Source organism: Heterodontus francisci, chromosome 11, assembly GCF_036365525.1.
Source record: "Heterodontus francisci isolate sHetFra1 chromosome 11, sHetFra1.hap1, whole genome shotgun sequence".
Classification (NCBI taxonomy): domain Eukaryota; kingdom Metazoa; phylum Chordata; class Chondrichthyes; order Heterodontiformes; family Heterodontidae; genus Heterodontus; species Heterodontus francisci.
Window position 1 is genome coordinate 107,804,022 of NC_090381.1, and position 25,544 is coordinate 107,829,565.

At 44.1% G+C, this 25,544-nt stretch overlaps 1 protein-coding gene across 4 annotated transcripts in view; it reads left to right on the forward strand.

Moving 5' to 3' along the window:
* Nucleotides 1-25,544, forward strand: part of LOC137375456 (neprilysin-like) — a 203,814-nt gene that overhangs the window by 149,764 nt on the left and 28,506 nt on the right. For all 4 annotated transcript variants that reach the window (XM_068042736.1, XM_068042733.1, XM_068042737.1 and 1 more), the window contains exons 15-17: nt 1,951-2,028; nt 6,169-6,272; nt 16,471-16,529. In XM_068042736.1, coding sequence (XP_067898837.1) covers nt 1,951-2,028; nt 6,169-6,272; nt 16,471-16,529 — 241 coding nt within the window. The remainder of the gene's footprint in view (nt 1-1,950; nt 2,029-6,168; nt 6,273-16,470; nt 16,530-25,544) is intronic.

The window sequence follows — 25,544 nt, forward strand, 5'->3', positions numbered from 1 at the left end:
AAGAGACAGTTGCCTGGAGAGATAATAGAATGGCTCCCTGATCCAATTAACCCAAATGGATTTTGATCACCAGACATTGAATGTGGAACAAACCAGCATTCCATTTCCACCCCTCCCCCCCCCTCCCCTCCCCCCCACTGCGGGTGTCTACTAAGGTGAAAGGAATCCACAAAAACACAGGGGAGTTTGTTAAGAAACAACATGACTAACCTGCTGGCCCAGGTTTGGTTTTGAACTGCTCACAGAACAGTTTGGGTCAGACTGCAACTGAACTTGAAGAAGGAGTCTCTCTCCTATCTGGCTCTTCTCATGAATTCCCAGATCCACTGAAGGCACTTAAACCTTAAGAGATAAGACTGCTACATCAAAACAAGTTTGAAAGCATCCACTGGGCCCCAACGAAACGACAAGATTTACCTGCAATCAAAGACTCTACATCGAACTCAAAGGACAGTAAACAAGCCCCAGCTATTGCTTCAAAATTTTCCCTTTATTCTTTCTACTTTTCTGACTCTATCTGCATGCGTGTTTATTGCGTATGCGTGCTAACATGGTGGCGTCGCATATTCGTGGTCATTTTAACCGAATTAGAATTTTAAGGTTATTAAACTTCCACCTTTCTTGTTTAAATCTAAGAAAATCCATCTGGTTGATTTCACAATTGGAGAGCAGTGAATAAGGATTCACTGAGGGGGAGCTAAAAACACGGTGTTTTAAAAATTAAACCATTACGGTCAAACCAGGCAAAGGCTGCGAGGGAAACCCTAGACCCCTTTCATCATCTTTCATCTGATGAAAGGTCATCAACCTGAAATGTTAACTCTGTTTCTCTCTCCACAGATGCTGCCTGATCTGCTGAGTATTTCCAGCATTTTCTGTTTTTATTTCAGATTTCCAGCATCTTCATATTTTGTTTTTCTATTAACTATAGGCCATGCAATTGATCTCATTAATTTACATTCAGGCATGGGTAATATTGTTATGACCAAGGCAGGGGGTGTGCACTGTATTTCTCTAATTCCACTTCTCCACAGGTCACAACATCTATTTAAATGTGTACCCAGTTACCGATGCAGCCAATTATATACGCTATCTATTTTAGTTTCAGAAAAAAAATCCACTGACCAGTTTTCTTTAATAAACAACAGAAGTATTAATTTATTATGAAACAAGACTTAAAGATGCAAAGCTTTAACACACAGTTTGAAATATGACAGTAAATATATATATTCCCTTCTAAATACCCCTGCCCCACCCCCCCCAACACACACACACACACACACACACACACACACACACACACACACACACACACATACCGGTTAAAGGAAAACATAAAGATGCTTTGGCCAAAGTACTTGTTAATTCTTGAAGAAAAAGGATAAGATATGTTATAGTCCAGATGGCATACAATCTGGCATCTGTGTACACATAGACAGGTCACTGGGATCTTTTCAGAAGCAGTTCATTCAGGAGAAGTCAAGAAGAAGTCTTCCAGAAGCGAGAAATGCGGCATCAGAGGTTTTAGCTATCACATACTGGATCTTTCAGGGTTTCTCAGAGAGGTGGAGAAAATATGAGCTGTGTGTTTCTTTCAGCAGGCTTACCCTCAACTGACTCAGAACAATATTCAAAAATAAAACCCAGTCTTGAGCACCATAAATCTTGACATGTCACTTCTCTTGTAAACAACTCCCATAGTCTGAAGGCACCTATTGTTTACTTACTTGTGACATCCAGTAAATATTGTTTTTAAACAGAGTCCTTCCAGTGACCCTTTAAAAAACACATCTATGGAATCCCTTCAATCTCAAATGAATCCATCTCCACAAATCTAAAACACAAGTCCTCACAAAAATATTAAAAATGGAAGCACTTTCATAACAATATATTTTAATAACAGTCCAAGATTCCACTATAGATGGGTTAACATGAGCTGTTTATTTCTAGGCTAGAGCTATCAGGCAGAGAATTGGATATCCAGCTGACATTAAGGATAATGCCAAACTGAATGCTGAGTACAAAGGGGTAAGTAGGTACCGTTGTCTCCAGTTTATTTGGTGTAAATCATTTTGTCAACTCATTGAGATTGAATTCCTCCTTTCATTAATTTGCTACAAAGTTATGATATTGGGTTAGATTTTCAACTTGGATTTCCACAATTAAATTGGAAATCAAAGGGGGTAATTTTAACTGCAGAAAAATGTGTGGGTTTAGGTTGGGTGGGAAGCTAAAAGTTTAGAAATCTGAAACAGGAGCCCAACCCATCTCGAATCTGCCCACTTCAGGTTTTACCAGAAGGTGATACAGCGAATGGTTAGCTAATATGCTCTCAAGAGGTGGGTTGGTTGTTGGAACCTTTTAAGGAGGCTGCGTGCCTTGATTTATTTTTAACTCATCCTGGCTGTGTTTCCCAGATCTCATGAAACCCAGCAGATGAAAGGAGGTGAGAAGAGCTGGATCCGTAAGGCTTGTGGTCCAATAGCAGTAGGAGGATATACCTCACCCCAACAAGTTACCCTGTAAATTCCTCTCCTCCAACAATTGGTCTGCTGTTGCCCACCGCTGATTCAACCCTGCTGACCACCATCTCCACCCCCTTGTGATCCCTGCCCCCGACCACAATCCTTGCCTGCGTTCCTACCTGTTCCTGCACCACATCCTTCTGCTGCAGGCTGGCTGCCAGACTGAGAGCCAGCCTGTCAATCAGGGAACAGGGAGAAAAAATTTACGAGACGCCCTGCAGTTAAAAAAACTACTGGACATTCAGGAAATCCTTACTTCTGGGTTTCCCATTCATAACTCCTCCCCCACCATCCCAAGCAGCTCCATAGATAGGTATCAGGCAAGAAGGTTTCTATAAGGGATGCAACACCGCACACATGCCTGAACAGCATGTTGAAAATCTATCCCATTCCTTTGGGAGTTGGAAATTTAAAATTCTCATCCTCATTTTCAAATGCCTCCAATTCCTCACCCCTTCCTATCATTGTCACTTCCTCCAGCTGCACAGCTTTGGAGATCTCTGCGCTAATCTATTTTGGCATCTTGCACATCCCTGATTTGCATCGCTCCACCATTAGCGGCTGTGCCTTCAGCTGTCTGGATCCAAAGGTCTGGAATTCCCTCCCTGAACCTCACCATGTCCTCATCTCACCCTTCTCATTTAAAATGCTCCGTCAAACCTACCTCTGTGACCAAGCTATTGGTCATCTGTCCTGATGTCTCCTTCTTTGGTGCTCCTGTGAAGTGACTTGGAAAGTTTTACTGTGTCAAGGGTGCTTTATAAGTGCAAGTTGTCTTTGTGTATGTTGACCTGAGTGGAACACAGCCAGCAGCAAGAAACCCAGCTGGCAGCCCTATGGAAAGAGAAGCTGGAAGCTGCAAGTTAAAGAAAAGCTGTGTGAAATCTGCAGACCTAATGGGTTGAACAGTAGAGTAGGGGATTACATCATCAGGCCATGTAGTTCGAGATGAGCCCACGGGAAATTTCTAGAATCCCCACTTAGAATTTTGCTCAAGCACACTAGATTGGCAAGTAGCTAACAGAAAATGGCATGAAGACTGAAGAACGCCTGCAGATATGGGATTTATGTGGATCAAGTATCAGCTTAACATAGGGGGATCATAAGCCCATGGCACAATATGGTTATTGCAGATGAGGTCCTGTGTTTGGTGAAGCAAGACATCTGTGATGAGTTGATGATTGTTGGGGTCACTGTGAGACACTGGAGTGTCCTTCCCACTTTTGCACACACACAATTTTTGCTCTTGCATTCCAAACTGTAGCAAATAAAGCTCAGATGGAATGAAAGAAATAACATTAATATTAATTTGCCGGTCCATAATTATGAATGAGCTGAGCTCAAATCATCCTGTCAGGCTACATCCTGAGTAAAATAAGAACTTGAATTTATATAGCACCATTCATGACTGCAGTCCCAAAGTGGTTCATAGCCAATTAAGTACTTTGTGCAACCAATTTTCACACAGTAAGATCCCTCAAGCAGCAATGAGATAAATGATCAGATCATCTGTGTTTTCAGTGAGGTTGGTTGAGGAATTAATATTGGCCATTACAGAGGTGAAATGTCCCATGCTCTTCTTCTAAAGAATGCACTGGGTTCTTTTTCCTAAACCTACAGTCTAATGTGTCTGACGTGTCATCCGAAAGACAGCAGTTCCAACATTGCAGACTCCCTCAGTAATACACTGATTGATCACCCTAGAGAATGCAGTCAAGACTCTGGGGTGGGACTTCAACCCACACTTTCAGACTCAGAGGTGAGAGCACTACCACTGAGCTGACTGCATACAGTTCTGGGGTTGCCATAATATAAGGAGCTGTGAGCATTCTGAGAACAGCAACACAGCCCATATAAAAGACAACTTGATTATTTACAACTCTCTAGCCTAGCAAAAAGCGATCTCAGAGATCTTATATAAAAGAAAGAAATCATCCATTTATAAAGCACCTTTCACAGCCTCCGGACTTTCCAAAGTGTTTAACTTTTGAAATTTAATCATTGTTGTAATGTAGTAAACACAACAGTCAGTTTGCACACAGCAAGGTCCCACAGACAACAATGAGACAATAAACTGTGTTTATGATGTTCGTTGAAAGATAAAAATTGGCTAGAACACCAGGGATAGCTCCCCTGTTCTTTGAAATAGTTGGATGATTCATACTTACCTGATCGGGCAGTCAGGGCCTTAGTTTAATATCTCATCTGAAAAATGACACCTCCATCAATGCAGCTATCCCTCTGTACAGCATTGGAGTGTCAGCCTTGATTGTGAGCTCAAGTTTCTGGAGTGGGACTTGAACTCGCAACCTTCTGACCCAGCATGCGACTGACTGAGCCTAGGCTGACACCGTAGAGGTATATTGGGTGCTTAACTGGATGGAGAAATAAACCAGGATCAGCAATGTGCAAAAGCAGTGAAGCAAGGGACCAATGTTTTGGATTGTGAAAGGCTAGTTTAGAACAGATGCCAGGAAGTTTTTTTTATACAGTGCACAATCAACAGCTCAAACAGATTGACAGGATGTGTAATTGAGGTCAGGGCACATTCTCCTTTAAGTAACAAGGCTGATGCTGTGATGGGAATCTGGGCCCAAAGGGTTTTCCATCTAAATCTATCTTGTGACCATGCAAATGACTCAGGGAATGGGTCCTCTTTGTTTCATAGTCAAATGGTGCCACAAGATAACAGTATCTTACTGTACTACTATTAACTCTGTATTAATTACACTGGCTTTCATTAAACTCTGGTTTGTGTTGCGTTAGCTTTCTTAGTTGGGATTGAGCCAAGGCTGTTGCATGTGAAATTCATTTGAAACATGAAAGATTAGATAAGCTGTGGTAGAAAGTGTTGACGCATAGGCTACAGTTCTGTGGGGGGTTGGTAAATTATCTTAGCAATGGCCATTCTTCATAAGTCAGTATACACAGTAAATATTGACAGGCTATCTGACTGTGGGGGCCATCACAGCCAAGCCTGCTTCTATCCTCACCTGACATCAACAGACATACCATCTCACAGTAATCACTGGATAGTAAGTAGTACTGGAACTGAGATTGATATTTCTTCTGCTTGCTTCACTCCTCCAATTGCAGCTTCTTATGCACCCCCACTCTCTTCGCCCCCACCATTGGCAGTCTTAGCTTCTGTTGTCTCAGCCTTAAGCTATGGAATTCCCTGTCTCTGCATCTCCACCTCTTCCTTGAAGACCCTCCTTAAAAGCTGTCTCTTAGACCACAAGTCTAGTCACCCTTAGTAATATCTCTTGTCAATTGTTTGAGACTCTTCCATGTTAGATATGCTATATCAATGCATGTTGCAGTTCTTGCCTCCTTCTTTTCTAGAAATTTCTTTGGTTCTATTTCCATTGGTGCAGCACTGATGACCGTGCCTTCAGCTGTCTGGACCCTAGGTTTTGGAATCCCCTCCCTAAACCTCTCCGCCTCTCTCTCGTATATAACTGGAAGATGTTATTGTTGATATAAATACGCTGTAAAGCTGTTATAGGAGGGCGGTAAAATGCTAGCAGCAAAACAGCCTCGTTTGCTGTGTAAATAGAGAACTTGTTTGGAGGGTATCTGAAGCTGATAACTGGAATGTAATAGAGGTACAAGATAATTGATCTGCGTTTTTTCCATTCAGTTGGACTTCAGCATTGACGAATACTTTAAGAACATTCTTCAAAATATGCAATCGGGACAAATGAAGAGTCTGAAAAAGCTCAGAGAAAAGGTTAACAAAGAAGTGTAAGTATCCCTTTATTGTTCTGTCTTGCAATTTTAGCTGGTTCTAAGCATGGACATTTACTGTCTTAGAACACCAGCGGTAGGAGGGTGAGTAACCAGAGGACTCAGACCTAAGGTAATTGGCAAAGGAACCTGAAGTGAGATGAGGAGATTTTTTTTTACGTATTTGTGTTATTATGATCTGAAATGCACTGTCTGAAAGGGTGGTGGTAATCGATTCAATAGTCATGTTCAAAAGAGAATTGGATAAATACTTGATGGGGAAAATTTTGCAGGGCTGTGGGGAAAGAGCAGGAGAGTGGGACTAATAGGATAGGTCTACCAAAGAGCCTGCACAGGCATGATGGGCTGAATGTTCTCATTCTGTACTCAATAATTCTGTGGCTCTATGATATATTTCTACAGAAGAGACCAGAGCCAGGTCATGTTTTAATAAAGATTTTTTCTCTGTCTCAGAATCGCGTTCAAAGTGTGCCTATCCTATTCTTTTTCTGTTCTATCAATACAGCTTATCATCAGTGTCCCTTTGAAATTTCCACTCATGCTAACAAATGCTACTATATCCCCTTCCTTACATTCTCACTGTGTTACACACTGACCTACTCGAAATTATTTTTTCAGAAGATTTCATAATTGATAATTAATAATGGATAATAAGGAGATGGCAGATGAATTGAACAGATATTTTGCATCGGTCTTTACTATAGAGGATACAAGTAACATCCCAGTATTAGCTGTAAATCAGGAAATGGAAGGGAGGAAGGAACTCAAGAAAATTACAATCACCAGGGAAGTGGTACTCAACAAATTGTTGCAGCTGCAGGCTGACAAGTCCCCAGGTCCTGATGGACTTCATCCTAGGGTGTTAAAAGAAGTGGTTAATGAGATAGTTGATGCGTTAGTTTTAATTTCCCAAAACTCCCTAGATTCGGGGAAGGTTCTGTTAGATTGGAAAATAGTGAATGTAACTCCCTTATTCAAAAAGGGAGGGAGACAGAAAGCAGGAAGCTACAGGCCAGTTAGCTTAACATCTGTCTTAGGGAAAATGTTAGAAGCTATTATTAAAGACGTTATAGCAGGGTATTTCGAAACATTCTATGTAATCAGGCAGAGCGGAAAGGGAAATCATGTTTAACCAATTTATTGGAGTTCTTTGAAGGAGTTACAGATGCTGTGGATAAAGGGGAACTGGTGGATATATTGTAGTTAGATTTCCAGAAGGCATTTGATAAGGTGCAGAAAATAAAAGCTCATGGTGTAGGGGGTAACATATTGGCATGGATAGAAGATTGGCTAACTAACAGAAAACAGAAAGTAGGAATAAATGGGTCATTTTCTGGTTGGCAAGATATAATGAGTGATGGAATCTGTGCTGGGGCCTCAACTTTTTACAATTTATATAAATGACTTAGATGAAGGGACCAAAGGTGTGATTGCTAAATTTGCTGATGACACAAAGATAGGTAGGAAAGTAACTTGTGAAGAGGGCTTAAGGGGGCTACAAAGGGATATAGATAGGTTAAGCGAGTGGGCAAAGACCTGGCTAATGGAGTATAATGTAGAAAAGTGTGAAATTGTCCACTTTTGCAGGAAGAATAAAAAAGAAGCATATTATCTAAATGATGAGAGGTTGCAGACCTCTGAGCTGCAGAGGGATCTGGGTGCCCTAGTGCATGAATCACAAAAGGTTAGTATGCAGGTACAGCACATAATTAGGAAAGCTAATAGAATGTTATCGTTTATCACGAGGGGAATTGAATACAAACGTAGGGAGGTTATGCTTCAGCTATACAGGGCATTGGTGAGACCACATCTGGAATACTGTGTACAGTACTATTTTTTTATTCATTCGTGGGATGTGGGTGTCGCTGGCCAGGCCAGCATTTATTGCCCATCACTAATTGCCTTGAGAAGGTGGTGGTGAGCTGCCTTCTTGAACCGCTGCAGTCCATGTGGGGTAGGTACATCGACAGTGCTGTTAGGAAGGGAGTTCCAGGATTTTGACCCAGCGACAGTGAAGGAACGGTGATATAGTTCCAAGTCAGGATGGTGTGTGACTTGGAGGGGAACTTGCAGGTGGTGGCGTTCCCATGTATTTGCTGCCATTGTCCTTCTAGTTGGTAGAGCTCGCGGGTTTGGAAGGTTCTGTCTGAGGAGCCTTGGTGCATTGCTGCAGTGCATCTTGTAGATGGTACACACTGCTGCCACTGTGCGTCAGTGGTGGAGGGAGTGAATGTTTGTAGATGGGGTGCCAATCAAGCGGGCTGCTTTGTCCTGGATGGTGTCGAGCTTCTTGAGTGTTGTTGGAGCTGCACCCATCCAAGCAAGTGGAGAGTATTCCATCACACTCCTGACTTGTGCCTTGTAGATGGTGGACAAGCTTTGGGGAGTCAGGAGGTGAGGTATTCGTCACAGGATTCCTAGCCTCTGACCTGCTTTTGTAGCCACAATATTTATATGGCTACTCCAGTTCAGTTTCTGGTCAATGGTAGCCCCTAGGATGTTGATAGTGGGGGATTCAGTGATGGTAATGCTGTTGAATGTCAAGGGGAGATGGTTAGATTCTCTCTTGTTGGAGATGGTCATTGCCTGGCACTTGTGTGGCGCGAATGTTATTTTCCACTTATCAACCCAAGCCTGGATATTGTCCAGGTCTTGCTGCATTTCTACACAGACTGCTTCAGTATCTGAGGCGTCATGAATGGTGCTGAACATTGTGCAATCATCAGCGAACATCCCCACTTCTGACCTTATGACTGAAGGAAGGTCATTGATGAAGCAGCTGAAGATGGTTGGGCCGAGGACACTACCCTGAGGAACTCCTGCAGTGATGCCCTGGAGCTCAGATGATTGACCTCCAACAACCACAACCATCTTCCTTTGTGCTAGGTATGACTCCAGCCAGCAGAGGATTTTCCCCCTGATTCCCATTGACCTCAGTTATGTGAGGGCTCCTTGATGCCATACTCAGTCAAATGCTGCCTTGATGTCAGGGGCACCTCTTGAGTTCAGCTCTTTTGTCCATGTTTGAACCAAGGCTGTAATGAGGTCAGGAGCTGAGGGACCCTGGCGGAACCCAAACTGAGCTTCACTGAGCAGGTTGTTGCTAAGCAAGTGCTGCTTGATGGCACTGTTGATGACACCTTCCATCACTCTACTGATGAATGAGAGTAGGCTGATGGGGCGGTAGTTGGCCGGGTTGGATTTGTCCTGCTTTTTGTGTACAGGACATACCTGGGCAATTTTCCACATTGCAGGGTAGATGCCAGTGTTGTAGCTGTACTGGAACAGCTTGGCAAGGGGTGCGGCAAGTTCTGGAGTACAGGTCTTCAGTACTATTGCTGGAATATTGTCAGGGCCCTTAGCTTTTGCAGTATCCAGTGCCTTCAGTCGTTTTTTGATATCATGTGGAGTGAATCGAATTGGCTGAAGTCTGGCATCTGTGATGCTGGAGGAGGCCGAGATGGATCATCAACTCGGCACTTCTGGCTGAAGATTGCTGCAAATGCTTCAGCCTTATCTTTCGCACTGATGTGCTGGGCTCCCCCATCATTGAGGATGCAGATATTTGTGGAGCCACCTCCTCCAGTTAGTTGTTTAATTGCCCACCACCATTCTTGGCTGGATGTGACAGGACTGCAGAGCTCAGATCTGATAGAACATAGAACATAGAACATAGAACAGTACAGCACAGTACAGGCCCTTCGGCCCACGATGTTGTGCCGAACCTTTAACCTACTCTAAGATCAAACTACCTACCTACTCTTCATTCTACTCTCATCCATGTACCTATCCAAGAGTCGCTTAAATGTCCCTAATGTATCTGCTTCTACTACCACCGCTGGCAGCGCATTCCACACACCCACCACGCTCTGTGTAAAGAACCTACCTCTGACATCTCCCCGAAACCTTCCTCCAATCACCTTAAAATTATGCCCCCTGGTGATAGCCCTTCCCACCCTGGGAAAAAGTCTCTGGCTATCCACTCTATCTATGCCTCTCATCATCTTGTACCCCTCTATCAAGTCACCTCTCATCCTTCTTTGCTCCAATGAGAAAAGCCCTAGCTCCCTCAATCTTTCTTCATAAGACATGCCCTCCAGTCCAGGCAGCATCCTGGTAAATCTCCTCTGCACCCTCTCTGAAGCTTCCACATCCTTCCTATAATGAGGCGACCAGAACTGAACACAATATTCCAAGTGTGGTCAAACCAGGGCCTTATAGAGCTGCAGCATAACCTCGCGGCTCTTAAACTCAATCCCCCTGTTAATGAAAGCCAACACACCATGCGCCTTCTTAACAACCCTATCAACTTGGGTGGCAACTTTGAGCGATCTATGGACATGGACCCCAAGATCCCTCTGTTCCTCCACACTGCCAAGAATCCTGTCTTTAAGCCTGTATTCTGCATTCAAATTCGACCTTCCAAAATGAATCAATTCACACTTTTCTAGGTTGAACTCCATCTGCCACTTCTCAGCCCAGCTCTGCATCCTGTCACTGTCCCGTTGCAACCTACAACAGCCTTCCACACTATCCACAACTCCAGCAACCTTTGTGTCATCGGCAAACTTGCTAACCCAGCCTTCCACTTCCTCATCCAAGTCATTTATAAAAATCACAAAGGGCAGAGGTCCCAGAACAGATCCCTGCTCCGTTGGGTATGGGATCGCTTAGCTCTGTCTATCACATGCTGCTTACGCAGTTTGGCATGCAAGTAGTCCTGTGTTGTAGCTTCGCCAGATTGACACCTCATTTTGAGGTATGCCTGGTGCTGCTCCTGGCATGCCTTCCTGCACTCTTCATTGAACCAGAGTTAGTCTCCTGGTTTGATGGTAATGGTAGAGTGGGGGATATGCCGGGCCATGAGGTTACAGATTGTGGTTGAGTACAATTCTGCTGCTGCTGATGGCCCACAGCGCCTCATGGATGCCCAGTTTTGCATTGCTGGATCTGTTCGAGATCTATCCCATTCAGCACGGTAATAGTGCCACACAACATGATGGACGGTATTCTCAATGTGAAGGCGGGACTTCGTCTCCACAAGGACTGTGCGGTGGTCACTCCTACCAATACTGTCATGGACAGATGCATCTCCGGCAGGCAGATTGGTGAGGACTGGTCTCCTTATTTACGGAAGGATGTAAAAATGCATTAGAGGCAGTACTGAGAAGGTTTACTAGACTAATACCTGGAATGGGCGGGCTATCTTATGAGGAAAGATTGGACAGGCTCGGCTTGTATCTGCTGGAATTTAGAAGAGTACCAGGTAACTTGATTAAAACATATAAGGGTCTTGACAGGGTGGATGTGGAAAGGATGTTTCTCCTTGTGGGAGAATCTAAAACTAGGGGTCACTATTTAAAAATAATGGATAGCCCATTTGGGACGGAGATGAGGAGAATTTTTTTTTTCTCTCTGAGGGTCGTGAATCTTTGGAATTCTCTTCCTTAAAAGGTGGTGGAAGCAGAGTCTTTGAATATTTTTAAGACAGAGGTAGATAGATTCTTGCTAAGCAAGGCGGTGAATGGCTATCGGGAGTAGGCGGAAATGTGGAGTAATCAGTTCAGCTATGAACTTATTGAATGGCGGAGCAGGCTCGAAGGTCCAAGTAGCCTACACCTGCTCCTGATTCGTCTGTATGTATGTTCGTATGTTCCTAAATCCCTATATCCCCCTTTCCTTTAACTTGCCTCTTGAACCTATTCTTGAATGTTTCAATCACTAGCTCACAATATTCTGTGTAAAAACGTATCTCCTATTCTTTGTGCTGAAGCACTTGTCCCAGATCTTTCTGATTAAGGACATTGTGCAATACATGCCGTTAGTTAGACTTTTTCTTGCACCCTGCAGCTTTCAGATTTTTTGTGCCTTAACTTGCTAGAATTGTGAACTGATTACAGCACAGCAAGGACAACAAGCATTTCAGACCTTGGTGACTGAATAGTCAATCTCTATAATCAATGAAATTTAAGGGTCGAGAAAGAAACAGAGGAACAAATGAGAAGGAAATAGGGTGAACTGGAGTCAAATCAGGTACAGAAAGAGAAATAAAGAGAGGGAAAGGAAGATTGTATTCAGAGAAAACAAGAGACACAAGGAGACAAAAAGGGAAAGTAAGTTTTCTTTTTAAATGTAAGTCTCTAAGAAGTTCTTGCAGGAATGAGACTTAATAGTTTAAATTGTTCCCTTTCTGGGCTGGAGAGATTAACTGGGATTGCATGAACAATTATCCTATCATAAAATTTGTTAAAGTACCAGTTCTGTCTTTCAATGATGAGTTCAATTCGAGTTTACTGTATAAATCCCACAAGTTTGTGAAACTTGCGGGTAGATTCAGGGTGAGCTGCTGTTTTCACAAGGCTAACAGTGGAACATCCCAAATCGACCAGCAACTTGTGGTGATTCACAATTCATGGGGTCTCTCGTTGTCAGCACAAGTCACTGGGCGATTACACATTAACGACAGCCAGCACCATTTTATATGCTGTTATTTTGTTCACAAACTCTGAGCTAATCCATTTAAGCGTACATCAATGTCCTTTTGTTCGAAACACCTCACTCACTGGAAACAATCTGCTTCTATTTACACCGTCCCATACCTTTATAAATTGAAATATCTCTGTTATACCACCCTTAATCTCCTTTCTAATGAAAAAGCTACAACTTTTTCAAGCCTTTCTTTGTATGTGTATTTCCTCATACCAGGCCACATCTCAGTGAATCTGGGCTGTACCTGCTGATAACTGCACCTTAACTCCTATACCTACTCACAGTGTTCCAACTGTGAGCTTTCTAACAACTACTTTCTGAAGTATCATTTTCTGTGATTAAAGTTATGAGAGGCCTAGGTAGAGTGGATAGGAAGGACCTACTTCCCTTTGCAGAGAGGTCAATAACTGGGGGCCTAAATTTAAAGTAATTGGCAGAAGGATTGGAGGGGAATTGAGGAGAAATGTTTTCACCCAGAGGGTGGTGGGTGTTTGCCTGCAATGGTGGAGACAGAAGCCCACATCGCATTTGAAAAATACTTGGATATGTACTTGAGATGCCGTAACCTAGAGGGCTACAGACCAAGAGCTGGAAAGGGCTATTAGGTTGGATAGTGCTGTCTGGTTGCTTTCAGAGTGATGTCCCTTTAAGAAATCAGTATGCTAATGAGCTAAGTACCAGGATGTATTCATGTGACTAGAAGCCATAGTCACTGCACTGTAACACACTGGAGAAAGGTTCTGTATGTAATTTGCTCTGTATTGTATTTACTAATTTAGCTATTAATAAACCTTCCAGAGATCTTCAAGGAACTGAAATCCACGTACCTCATTGTGTTGCTTAAGATAACACAAAGAAACTCATGACAGGTAGCTCTTTGTTAGCCGGCACAGACACAATGGGCTAAATTGTCTTCTGTGCCATCAATTTTCTGTGTTTCCATAAAAATAATAAGAAAATAATCAAAAAGACATGAGGAATGCTGGTCTTTATACCTCAGGGAATTGACTACAAGCAGGTAGAAGTGTTGCTACAGTTATACAAAGCCCTGGTCAGACCACACCTGGAGGCACTGTGAACAGTTTTGGACACCACGGCCAGAATTTTACGCCCCCCCCTAAAGACCGGGAAGATGGTTGGGAGGTGGGGTGGTGGATAAAATGGAGTGGGGGACTCGAGGGACCCTTCCCGACCCGCTCTTGCTTCTGCCGCCACTTTACGCAGGGCAGCGGCGGCTGAAAACGGCCCGCCCCAGGCCAATCAAGTCCTTTAAATGGCCACTTAAGGGCCTCAGCCCGTTGCCAGGGGGATTTTACCTGTGGCTGGTTGGGCAGCCAGGTCCGAGAAAGGCCGCCTGTGCCTGATGGAGGGTCGCCCCCTCTGTCCCACCCGCCCCCAGCACCCAACACGCCTGCCCCCCACCCCCCCGTCTCTCCAATCGACCACCCTTGCCTCGCCGTGGCCCGACTGATCACCCCCGGTGAGGCAACAAAAACTTACCTGCGTTCTGTGGCACCCCGACATTTTCCTCATGAAGCTGGGCTGCAGTCCCAGCAGTCGCTACTGCTCCCGTTGGCGCTGCTGGTTCAGAGAGCTGCCAGCTAAAGGCTGGCTCGGGTCTGCAAATGAAACCCAACCCGAGCCCGGTAGAACCACATCCGACCCCAAGCCCGATCTGGCCCCAGCCTTTTCATTTTTTTCCGCGCCCGACCCAACCTGACCTGACCATCAGTTAACCTACCTTCCGTTTTTCACTTTGTTGCTTCTCTGCACAAGCTTAAAAAAACTGTAACAAAACCACCTTTCAAGTCCAAAAAGTACATTAACATTGGAGCCACTTACCGGAGGTGGTGATAGAGCATGTCCGCCCCGGCCTGACCGACCCGAGCCCGAATGCCGGACCTGGAAGTGCGACCTGACCCGACCCTGACACATGTCATCAGGTCCTGTCGGGTTCGGGTCAGGCAGCCATGCTGTACTGCAGGCCCATTGATTGGCCAGCTGCTCTATTAGGCAGGACTTCCTGCCTCAAGCGTGTGGAAGTCCCGCTTCAGAACAATTAAGGCTGGGGACTCGCAAAATGCAAGTCGGATCCCCAAGCCAGGCCAGGTGGTAGCTAGTTTGCCATTGACTTTTCAGTCAGTGGACAGCTCCCATCCACCAAGGGTAAAATCCTTCGGAAGGATATATTAGCCTTGGAGGGAGCATAGAGTAGATTTACCAGAATGATACCTGGACTCGAACGGTTAAGTTACGAGGAGTGATTGCACAAACTAGGGTTATATTCCCTGGAATTTAGAAAGTTAAAGAGTAATTTAATTGAAGTTTTCAAAATATTAAGGGGAACAGTTAAGGTAGATTGGGAGAAACTATTTCCACTAACTGAGGAGTCGAGGTCTAGGGGATATAGTCAAAAAATATAGCCAGACAGTTCACAAATGAAATTAGGAAACATTTCTTCCCTCAAATGGTGATAGGAGTTTGGAACTCTCTTCGGCAAACAGCAATTGATGCTGGATCAATTGTTAATTTTAAATCTGAGATTGATATATTTTTCTTAGCCAAAAGTATTCAGGAATATGGGACAACGATGGGTAAATGCTGTTAGGTCGCAGCTCAGCCATGATCTCATTGAATGGCAGAACAGACTGGAGGGGCTAAATGTTTCTTCTCTATGTTTTCAGCCTCGTAGTGACCTTGCACTAATTGCTTTGCGTCACTCACCTCCGTCTCTCTCTCAAAAAAGTGTACTATTTTCTCAGGACTAGATTGGTTTATCTTTCTGCACCCTTCTCTTTCACCCCTTTCACCCTGTTTTCTGCAAGTTCGGAAGATTGAAGTCAAACAATTTTTGTTTCTCCATTTTCTAACAGTTGAATTGGATAGTTATCCAATTGAAAGATGTTACTTTGCGGAGCAGGCTTGAGGGGCCGGGTAGCCTACGTCTGCTCCTAATTCTTTTGATCAGTGTACCATATGTCCAAAAAATATTGTCCAGAATGCATTGACAATTTAATTGCACACAATGCACAGAGGAAATCTTCCCAGTCCTCAGTAATGCAGCTTTAAGATTTAGTGGCTGCCAATTAGTTCTGTCAAAGGTGCGGTCTTTGTGCGACTTTGTTGAATTGGTGATTGTGTTAATCTGTCATATACTGACCAGGAGTCATCCCAGGTTCGATCTCTGCTCTACACTGAGTTTGTAGCGAACCACAGCCAGGTGCCTCAACATTGTTCAGTGAAACCTAATAGAATGTGAGTGTGTGTGTAAAAGTTTGGTGATGACAAGATTGGTTGTGAATTCCGCACCCCACCCCACTCATCAGGGAGTGAATGTTTAAGGTGGTGGATAGAGTGTCAATCAAACGGGCTGCTTTGTCCTGTATGGTGTTGAGCTTCTCGAGTTTTTTTTAGAGCTGTATTCATCCAGGCAAGTGGAGAGTATTCCATCACACTCCTGACTGGTGCCTTGTATATGGTAAACAAAAGACATTGCAGATTTTAACTGTGTGTGTAGATTATTTTCAAGTGGAGTGGGAGGGAGAGAGAGGGGGCATTGAGTTCAGGAGCCTGAAATAGACTTTTTAAGAAAACCCTACCTCTTTTCCAGCTGGATGGAGGTGGGGCAGAAGTGAAAGGTCACAATGGAGGGTAAAGGGGTATGGGGAGAAGAGTCAGGCTAATTTTTATCTGGTTTGCTTTGCAGGTGGATATCAGGAGCTGCTGTGGTAAATGCCTTCTATTCATCGAGCAGAAACCAAATAGGTAAAGCACTTCATTAAAAATCTAGTGGTGTCCCATTAGCAGCATTAAAAAATATATTTTTTACTTACTGTTTGTGTTACACAATCTACTGTCCCCGATGTTTACAGATACAGTTTGAATGTAAACTGCCCAATCACATGGCCAGACATTGGTTGCAATGATGCCAGTTTAATATATTGGCTGATTGTGGTCTTTTTTAATGTCTGGGACTTCATTGGAATCTACAGCCCTGATTTTCACCATTGACTAGTCAAAGAATGGATGTTTCTGCATTTACATATGATTACAAAGTATTGTTACGACCTGGTGAGAAAGAGGTCTAGGGTTCCCTTTTTGCCTTCACTTGATCTTACTGTAACGGAGTCTTATTTTTAAACACACTGTGTTTTGAGATCCAACTTAGTGAATCCTTGTTCACCGCTTTCCAATTATAAGGCAAAAAAATGAGCACAAACAGGCTTTCTTAGATTTAAAAAAGAAAGGTGAATTTTATTAAAACTTAAAGTTAAACTCTAATTCGGTTGACGCCTATGGATATACGATGCACCCATGCTAGCATGCATACGCGATACACACATGCAGATAGAAACAGATAAGAGCAGAAGATAAAGTGGAGAATTTTGAGGCACTATCTGAAGTGTTAGTTACCATTCTTCGAGCTCAGTGTAGAGTCCTTGCTTGTAGGTAATTCTTGCTTTTCGTTGGGGTCCAGTATTCTTCGTAAACCTTGTTCACTTTTCTCTCTTCGGGTTCATGTGTTTTCAATGGATTCCAAAGCTGGTGAGAAAGAGATGGGAACAGACAGGAGAGAGATGTTCTCAATCCAGGAACTTTTGTCTTCAAACACTGTTTCTCCAATTTAAAACTCTCAGTTCAAAACTCTGAAACAGCCAGTTAGTCATGTGACTAAACTGGTCTGACCATGTCCGTTCTGTGTACTGGGAGCAGGGACTGGTTCCTTTGTTCCGACACTGTCTGCTAGTATGCAAAAATGTCTTTCTGGCTCGGGGCCTGGCAATTCCTTGTAATAGGCGCTCTTTTCTTCCCAGCAGCAATTTGAAGTTTAATGTCCATGTGGTGAAATTAATGTGCCTCATTCTTGGCAGGTGGGGACCTGTACGGCAGCATTTATAGCATAGAAACATTCTATTCGACACCACTGATCCACATGAGCCTCCACCCACCCTTCTTCATCTAACCCTATCAACGTATCCTTCGAATCCTTTCTCCCTTGTGCGTATCGAGCTTCCCCTTAAATGCATCCATACTATTTACCTCATCTACTCCATGTGGTAGTTCCACATTCTAAACACTCTCTGGGTAAAGAAGTTTCTCCTGTTATTAGCGACTATCTTATATTTATTGCTCCTGGTTCTGTTCTTACCCCCAAATGGAAGCATCTCCTGTAAGTTTATCCTATCAATTCCTTTCATAATCTTAAAGGCCTCTATCAGACTACCCCTCAGCCTTCCCTTTTCTAGAGAAAAGAGCCCCAGCTCTTCTTTAAATTTTGGGTTCCAAGTTACAAAATATACTAGGGATTTATTTGCATCCTTAAAGATAGGTCTGGGTTGGAAATGTACAATGTCTTGGGTCAGCCAAGATCTTTCAGAACTCCAATGTTTCATCGACACACACCAAGTCACACATCAAATTCCACATGTTAGAAGATTAAGGATATGATTCCCTAAGGACCATCGTAAAATCAGGATCTCTCATAAAACCAAGGTGGAGCTAATTGTTGACCTTCGGTTACAGCAGTTTCTCACTTCCTCCCCCACCCCAGTGACACATGTGTATCTGTTTTTTAAAATTATTTATTCATTCATGGCATGTGGATGTTGCTGTCAAGACCAGCATTTATTACCCTGCCCCAACTGCCGTATTGCCACCTTCTTGAACTGTAGTCTGTGCCGTGAAGATATATCCACAATGCTGTTTGGAAGGGAGTTCAAAGATTTTGACCCAGTGGTGATGAAGGAAAGGTGATATATTTTCAAATCAGGATGGTGGTTTTCCCATTCGCTTGCTGCCCTTGTCCTTCGAGGTGGTAGAGAGCGCAGTTTGAGAGCTGATGTTGACTTACTGCAGTCATAGATTGTAAATCTGAATTGGAGCTTCTTCCTTCTTTGGCCTCCTTATCTCGAGAGACAATGGATAAGCGCCTGGAGGTGGTCAGTGGTTTGTGAAGCAGCGCCTGGAGTGGCTGTAAAGGCCAATTCTAGAGTGACAGGCTCTTCCACAGGTGCTGCAGAGAAATTTGTTTGTCGGGGCTGTTACACAGTTGGCTCTCCCCTTGAGCCCCTGTCTTTTTTCCTGCCAACTACTAAGTCTCTTTGACTCGCCACATTTTAGCCCCGTCTTTATGGCTGCCCGCCAGCTCTGGCGAACGCCAGAATCTGAATTGGAGCAAGGCTTAGCTAAGCAAACATGTTGTCAATAATGCTCTAATGGGCAGTCGCAAGTTTTAATGACAGATGATATGCACTGCTTTTTCTATAAATAAAAGATGTTTATTGTAGGAGAAAGTAGGTTATATGTCTTTTAGCCTCTTTTATGATCCCAGGACATTTTCGATGTTTCCATGGTGCTTTCCAACCAATGAAGTAGTTTTGAAGTGTAGTCACTATTGTAATGTAAGAAACACAAAGGCCAATTTGTGCACAGCGAGGCCTTGCAAACAGCAATGTGATAAATGAGCAAATAATCTGTTTATTTAGTGACAAAAACAAGAAATGCTGGATTCACTCAGCAGGTCTGGCAGCATCTGTGGAAAGAGAAGCAGAGTTAACGTTTCGGGTCAGTGACCCTTCTTCGGAATTCCGAAGAAGGGTCACTGACCCGAAACGTTAACTCTGCTTCTCTTTCCACAGATGCTGCCAGACCTGCTGAGTGAATCCAGCATTTCTTGTTTTTGTTTCAGATTTCCAGCATCCGCAGTATTTTGCTTTTATTTTAGTGTTTATTTAGTGATGCTGGTTGAGGGATAATTATTGGCCAGGTCACCGTGGAGAACTCCTGCTCTTCTTCACATCGTGCCGGAGTGGGGGGAGCTCTGAAATGACCCTAGCTGGCTCCATTAAATTCAGCCCTATGTGATTCTACGTGACAATCTTCCTTACAGTTCAATGGTGCATTGACAGTCATTGTCCAAGAACACGCTTGTTGCCTCTCACTTAGACAAAGTAGCAGAAGGCCCCAGTGCCTGTAGGATTATTGCCCAAGTATTACAGGGTGAATAGGCTGTGCCCTAAAGTAGCACCTCTGCATGGCCAGCAAACACACCCAGAAGAGTGCGTTTACTCACAGTCGAGTCCTGACGACTGACTCAACTCTCACGAGTCCTGCCAAGCGCCACACCATCTGGAACCGTGTCTCGGCAGGCCTGCTTAACCCAGGAAGAGCAGCCAAGGAGGTGCCATCTTTCAGGTGAGATGTTAAGCCGAGGCCCCGTCTGCCCCCTCAATAAAAATCTGACGGGCTGTTCTTGCTGGGTTGAGCAGGCCAGCCGCTTTTCCACCCTAAGTCCACAGGAAGGCTGCTTTGCTTTGCTGAGCGACCTCCCCGCATAGCGGAGCCTCCTCCCCCACCGTTGGTATAATTCCAGCGGCAGCGGGATGAAGCCTTTAAGTGGATATTAATTGGCCTCTTAAGGGCCTCAATTGGCCTCTGGGCGGGAAGGCCATCTTCAGCCTTTGCCGTCTTCAAATTTATCGCAGCATGACGGAAAAGCGATGGATCCTCCAACCCCTGTTTTGTGTCGCTATTCTATGGCACCCCCACCCATCACCTCCCAGCCTGTCTCCTGGGAGCCCAATAGATTCTGCCCATAGAATTACTATTGAATGTACTACAGAGAATCAGCTGATTTGGCCCAACTGGTCCTTCTGGTATTTATGCCTCTCACAAGCCTCCTCCCAGCCCTTTTCATCTAAACCTTCTCTTTCTCCCCTATTTGTTTATCCAGCTTCCCATTAAATGCTTCTATACTATTCACCTCAACTACTCCTTATGGTAACGAGTTCCTGTTTCTAATCGCTCTCTGAGTAAAGAAGTTTCTCCTGAATTCCTTACTGGATTTATTCGTGACTATCTAATATTTATTGTCCTTAGTTTTGGACATAGCCACAAGTGGAAACAGCTTCTCTACGGGCTGCATTTTACAATTTGGCGGCAGACGTAAACTATAGCATCTGCCAGCGCGGACCACAGGTCGCGGAGCTACCGCGATATTAAACGCGACGGCTCATTTAAATGGCCGCGGCGGCCACACCCCACTTCCCCCCCATCACCCTCCCACTGGATGATGTGGAGTGAGTGGGCGGTCCGTCTCCGGCAATGGTGTCCGCAGTCTTTACGCAGGCGCTGACGTCATTTTTAAAGGGCCTGAAACCCTTCCGTTTAATTTTAATATTTAAAGGTATAGTGAATTAATATTATTTTGGAAAAAATAAATATATGTTTCTAGCACATCCCTCTGCTCCCCCCCCCAATAACCAGAGAATTCATTCCTAGTCCTCTTCTCCACCACCCCCCCCACCCAAAATACCTTGTGCACCTGACCTTACCCGCCACCCAAAGTTCATAAACTTTTAACTTCACCCCTTCTCACCATCCACGACACCAATCAGGTTAGTTTGATCCCATTCCCCCCCCCCCCCCCCCCCACCACACTGAAAACTTACCTGCTCCCCCCTCCCCACCAGTGTTCTGCCCCTGGATCCCTGGATGGGGATTTGAAGGCGCGGGAATGCCGGCCACCAGCACCAGTATCTCATCGGGATGGACAGCGTGAGCGGGTAAGTATCAATTCATTTATTTTAATAAATTACCATATTTAAATTTTGGTCCCATCGCCGAGCAGCAGGGAGCCCGCCACAGGGCCTTGCCACCACCAGCAATATCAGGCCGGGCCTTCCAGGCGTCATAGCCTGTGGCAGGCCTCTCCCGGAGGCATTCTCTGCCACCACCGCACCCCCCGTCTCCCTGCCATGACTCCTGACACTGGGGGGGTGTCTGTAAAATTCGCACCTATGTCTACCCTATCAAACCATTCAATCTGAATTTAATTAATTAATTAGCTAAAATTCTATCTTAGCAACCTCTATCAGATCATCCCTCAGCCTTTTCCCTTCTAGAATAGTCACTAAGCCAAATCACCAGCCATCTACATTTCCAGCTGGAGTTGCAGGATAGGAATTCAGCTCAAACCTTGTCTGTGATTTTTATTTCCGATGTCAAGGCCAATCATAACCTTTATTACAGTTCACCTGGCGTTAGCTAATTCAGCACCGACCAAATGTGGGGCCTTCCTAATCTGTCTGGTCCCATGCCAATTCAATGCCGGGTAGGGATAATTAAACACGATACAAAAATACAATTTTTATATTTGGCATGACAGCATGTGGAAAGGGCCCAGCTCAGAGACAATTGTTGTTTGATTAGGCTCCAGTGAAGCGCCTTGGGACATTTTACTACATTAAATGCAAATTACTCATTGTTCTTGTTGAAGTTAGCAGTAATGGCTACTCTATTCAAAGCAGAAATGATATGGTCCAAAGTTGCCCAACAGACAAATAAAAGGCAGTTATTGACAACTTGTTGACTCCAACTGCATTTTAAAAAAAGGGTGAATTTTCACTCCAGGCAGAAAGCAGATGTTCGCAGAATGGCCAACAGAGTCATGCATAACCTGATTGTCATTGTCATTGACTGCAATACCTCCTTCTATCTTTGATTTTCAAGGATGATGCTACTACTGGGGAGGGTACAACTATCAGGAAAGATTGAACTGGCTCTTTTCTCTAGAAAAGGGAAGACTGAGAGGTGACTTGAGGAAGGTTGATAGCATACACTTGGAGAGGATATTTCCACTGGGAGTACAAAATCAGTAGTCATAACTATGAGGTAGTCACTAATAAATCCAATAAGCAATTCTGGAGAACCTTCTTTATCCAGCGAGTGGAGAGAATGTGGAACTCACGACCACAGAGAGTGGTTGAGGTGAATAAAATAAACACATTTAAGGGGAAGCTAGATACACACGTGAGGAAGGAATGGAAGGTTATGGCAATGGAGTGAGATGGGGTGGGAGGAGGCTTGTGTGGAGCATAAACACTAGCATAGACCTGTTGGGATGAATGGCCTGCTTTTTTGATATAAATTCTATGTAATTCCATGTGTTCTATAGACGAGAAACGTCTGTTGGCAACAATAACAGATGGACACTTAGGGAAGTCATTTTGACTTAGTGCGATAGCCTGATTGACATCTCTCCTGATTTTCATTTGCACTGAAGTCAGTGTCCACTATTTTTCCACCAGTCATTTACAGACTATACTTCACAAATTGCTCCACCTTTTGGTCAATTATGGAATTGCACCAATGAGTTGAAAAGGAAGTCACATCCTGGATTCTTGTCTCTGGGGCAGGATGTCAGATTGGCCGGCCACCTGATTGAAGAGATTCAAAATCAACAAAATCTCAACCAAAAAAATAAACAACAATAGGGAGAATCTTGTCTATTGGAAGGTGTCTATGATTGTACAAAACCAATTATAATGTCAAAGGAAAGAGGAACTTGCATTTATATAGCGCCTTTCCTGACCTCAGAATGTCCCAAAGTGCTTTACAGACAATTAAATACTTTGAAATGTAGTCACTGTTGGAATGTAGGAACCGTAGCAGCCAATTTATGCACAGCAGTAGGATAATGACCAGTTAAACTGTTGTAGGTATTGGTTGAGGGATAAATATTGCCCAGGACGCCGGGGAGAACTTTTCTATTCTTCTTCAAATAGTGCCATAGAATATTTTACGTCCACTTGAGAGGACAGACAGGGCCTCGATTTAACGACCTCACCTGCCCAACCATTCTTCAAGTGCGAGCTTTGGCAGTGAGAGGCAGTAAACTGTTTAACTAGCAGTGGAGTTAGGAAAGGGGTGACATAACAGCTCTTGATGCCTGTATCCTAACTCAAACCAAGTCCTCTATATCCCTATGTTCACTCACCTACATTGGCTCGCGGTCGACCAAAGCCTCCAAGTTAAAACTCTATCCTTGTGTTCAATCACTCCATGTCCTCACCGTTCCCTATCTCTGTAACCTCCTCCAGCCCTACAGCCCTCCGAGATCTCTACACTCTGTCAGTTCTGGCCTCTTGCACATGCCAGATTTTCACTGCTGCACCATTGGCGGCTGTGCCTTCAGCTTCCTGGGCCCTAAGCTCTGGAATTCCCTCCCTAAACCTTTCCGCCTCTCTACCTCGCTCTCCTCCTTTAAGACGCTCTTTCAAATCTCTGTGACCAAACTATTCATCACCTGTCCTAGCGTCTCCTTTTTTGGCTGATTACATTCCTGTGAATTGCCTAGGGACATTTTACTTCATTAAAGGCACTGTATAAATGAAAGTTGCTGTTGTATACTCAACATTCATTTTCAACTGGGCTGTACGGAATAAATCCACCATTTCTCCCAAATGCATCTTACCTTTTCCAGATAATTGAAATCATGGTAATAAGGCAGCCATAATTGAAGTTTCTGGTGAGACGTTGAGCTCACTATAACTTTCAAGAATCAAAGGAACCATAATTGGAAAATTGCTCCATTAGAGGAATTGGCCTCTAACTGAGTTATTATATCCCAGTCACCATGGTACCCAATACACCAATGTGTTTAACTGTTAATGTTACCCAATTTAAAAGAAAATATGCTCCTCTCCTGAGGCAAATATGGGCATATGAGTTTTATACCTATTGTAAAGGACCTGCGCTAAAAGTGTGCACCATTTGCAGACTTTATACCATATATTTCTTGGGCTCGGCAGGGCTGGTCAATTCTATAAGTGGTTTGAGCATCTTATGTTCAGGAGTGCACCTTATCTGACCAATACGATTGCATAAACTGGGGCATGCTCAATAGTAATTGCTTGGGCATGATGTCATTTACATGTGCCTCTCTAATCTTTCAGTAGGCAGACCGAAAAGACATGAGTGAGATGAGACCAGATATGAATTTATTAAACGGCTTGATGTTACAGACAGCAAGTGAACATACATTTATTATGCAACCTCATCTTAATCCAAATAACTTCAGACCCCTCCTTGTGAACAAGAAAAACAATTTTTAAAATATGCTGCACTATTTGTATTAACCTGCTTGAACTTTCGCTTTCTAGTTCCTATCATCTCTGGAGTTGAGATGCTTGCATTTTGGCCATTAACAGACAGTAACGTGTAATAGACTTAATTGACTATTGAAATTAATCCCAATACTGCGGACCATCTGTTGTCAAAATTAATCCACTCTTTACTTTCCTCCCCACAGCGTTTCACTTCTTCCCACCCTTCTTCTCCTTTCCTCTTTCCTTCTTAATTTGCATTTCTCCAGTAGAGGCACCAGATAAATGATCATCCAATACTTAGTGTCAGACTTGGTTCAGTGGTTAGCGCTCTTGTCACTGAGTCGGTGGTTCCCTATTGGAATTATTAATGACTTATATTTATGACTCTAGTTTTGGACTTGCCACAAGTGCAAAAATCTTCTCTATGTCGACCTTATCAAACCCCTTCATACACTTTACGGAGTGTCCCCTGACAAGGCAGCCAAGCGTCGACGTCATCACTGCGGTCCAAACTGCGCACGTGCACGGAATGCATTCATCTTTACACACACGCAAAATGCTCCTGAGCTTTCCCAGCTTGCCAGTACCAATACGCGCATGCACGCGAATGCATCATGGCGCAGTTGGGCGTCAACCTCCAGCACGAGTTTTGGAAAGCGGTTTCAGTTGCCTCTTCTCTTTCCCGCTCCCTCCCCCTCACCCCCGCACTCTCTCCCGTGTCCGCCTGCTCACTGCTCCATTTCGCTGCTCCCACTGGTCACCGCCCCATCACACCGCGTCGCTGGCACCTCGCATGCTCCCCCTCACCCCTTCCCCAACCTGCCACTTCTCCGGGCAGCGAGGCAGGGACCGAGTGGCGGGAAGGAATGGCAACCAGTCGGGCATGGGAGAG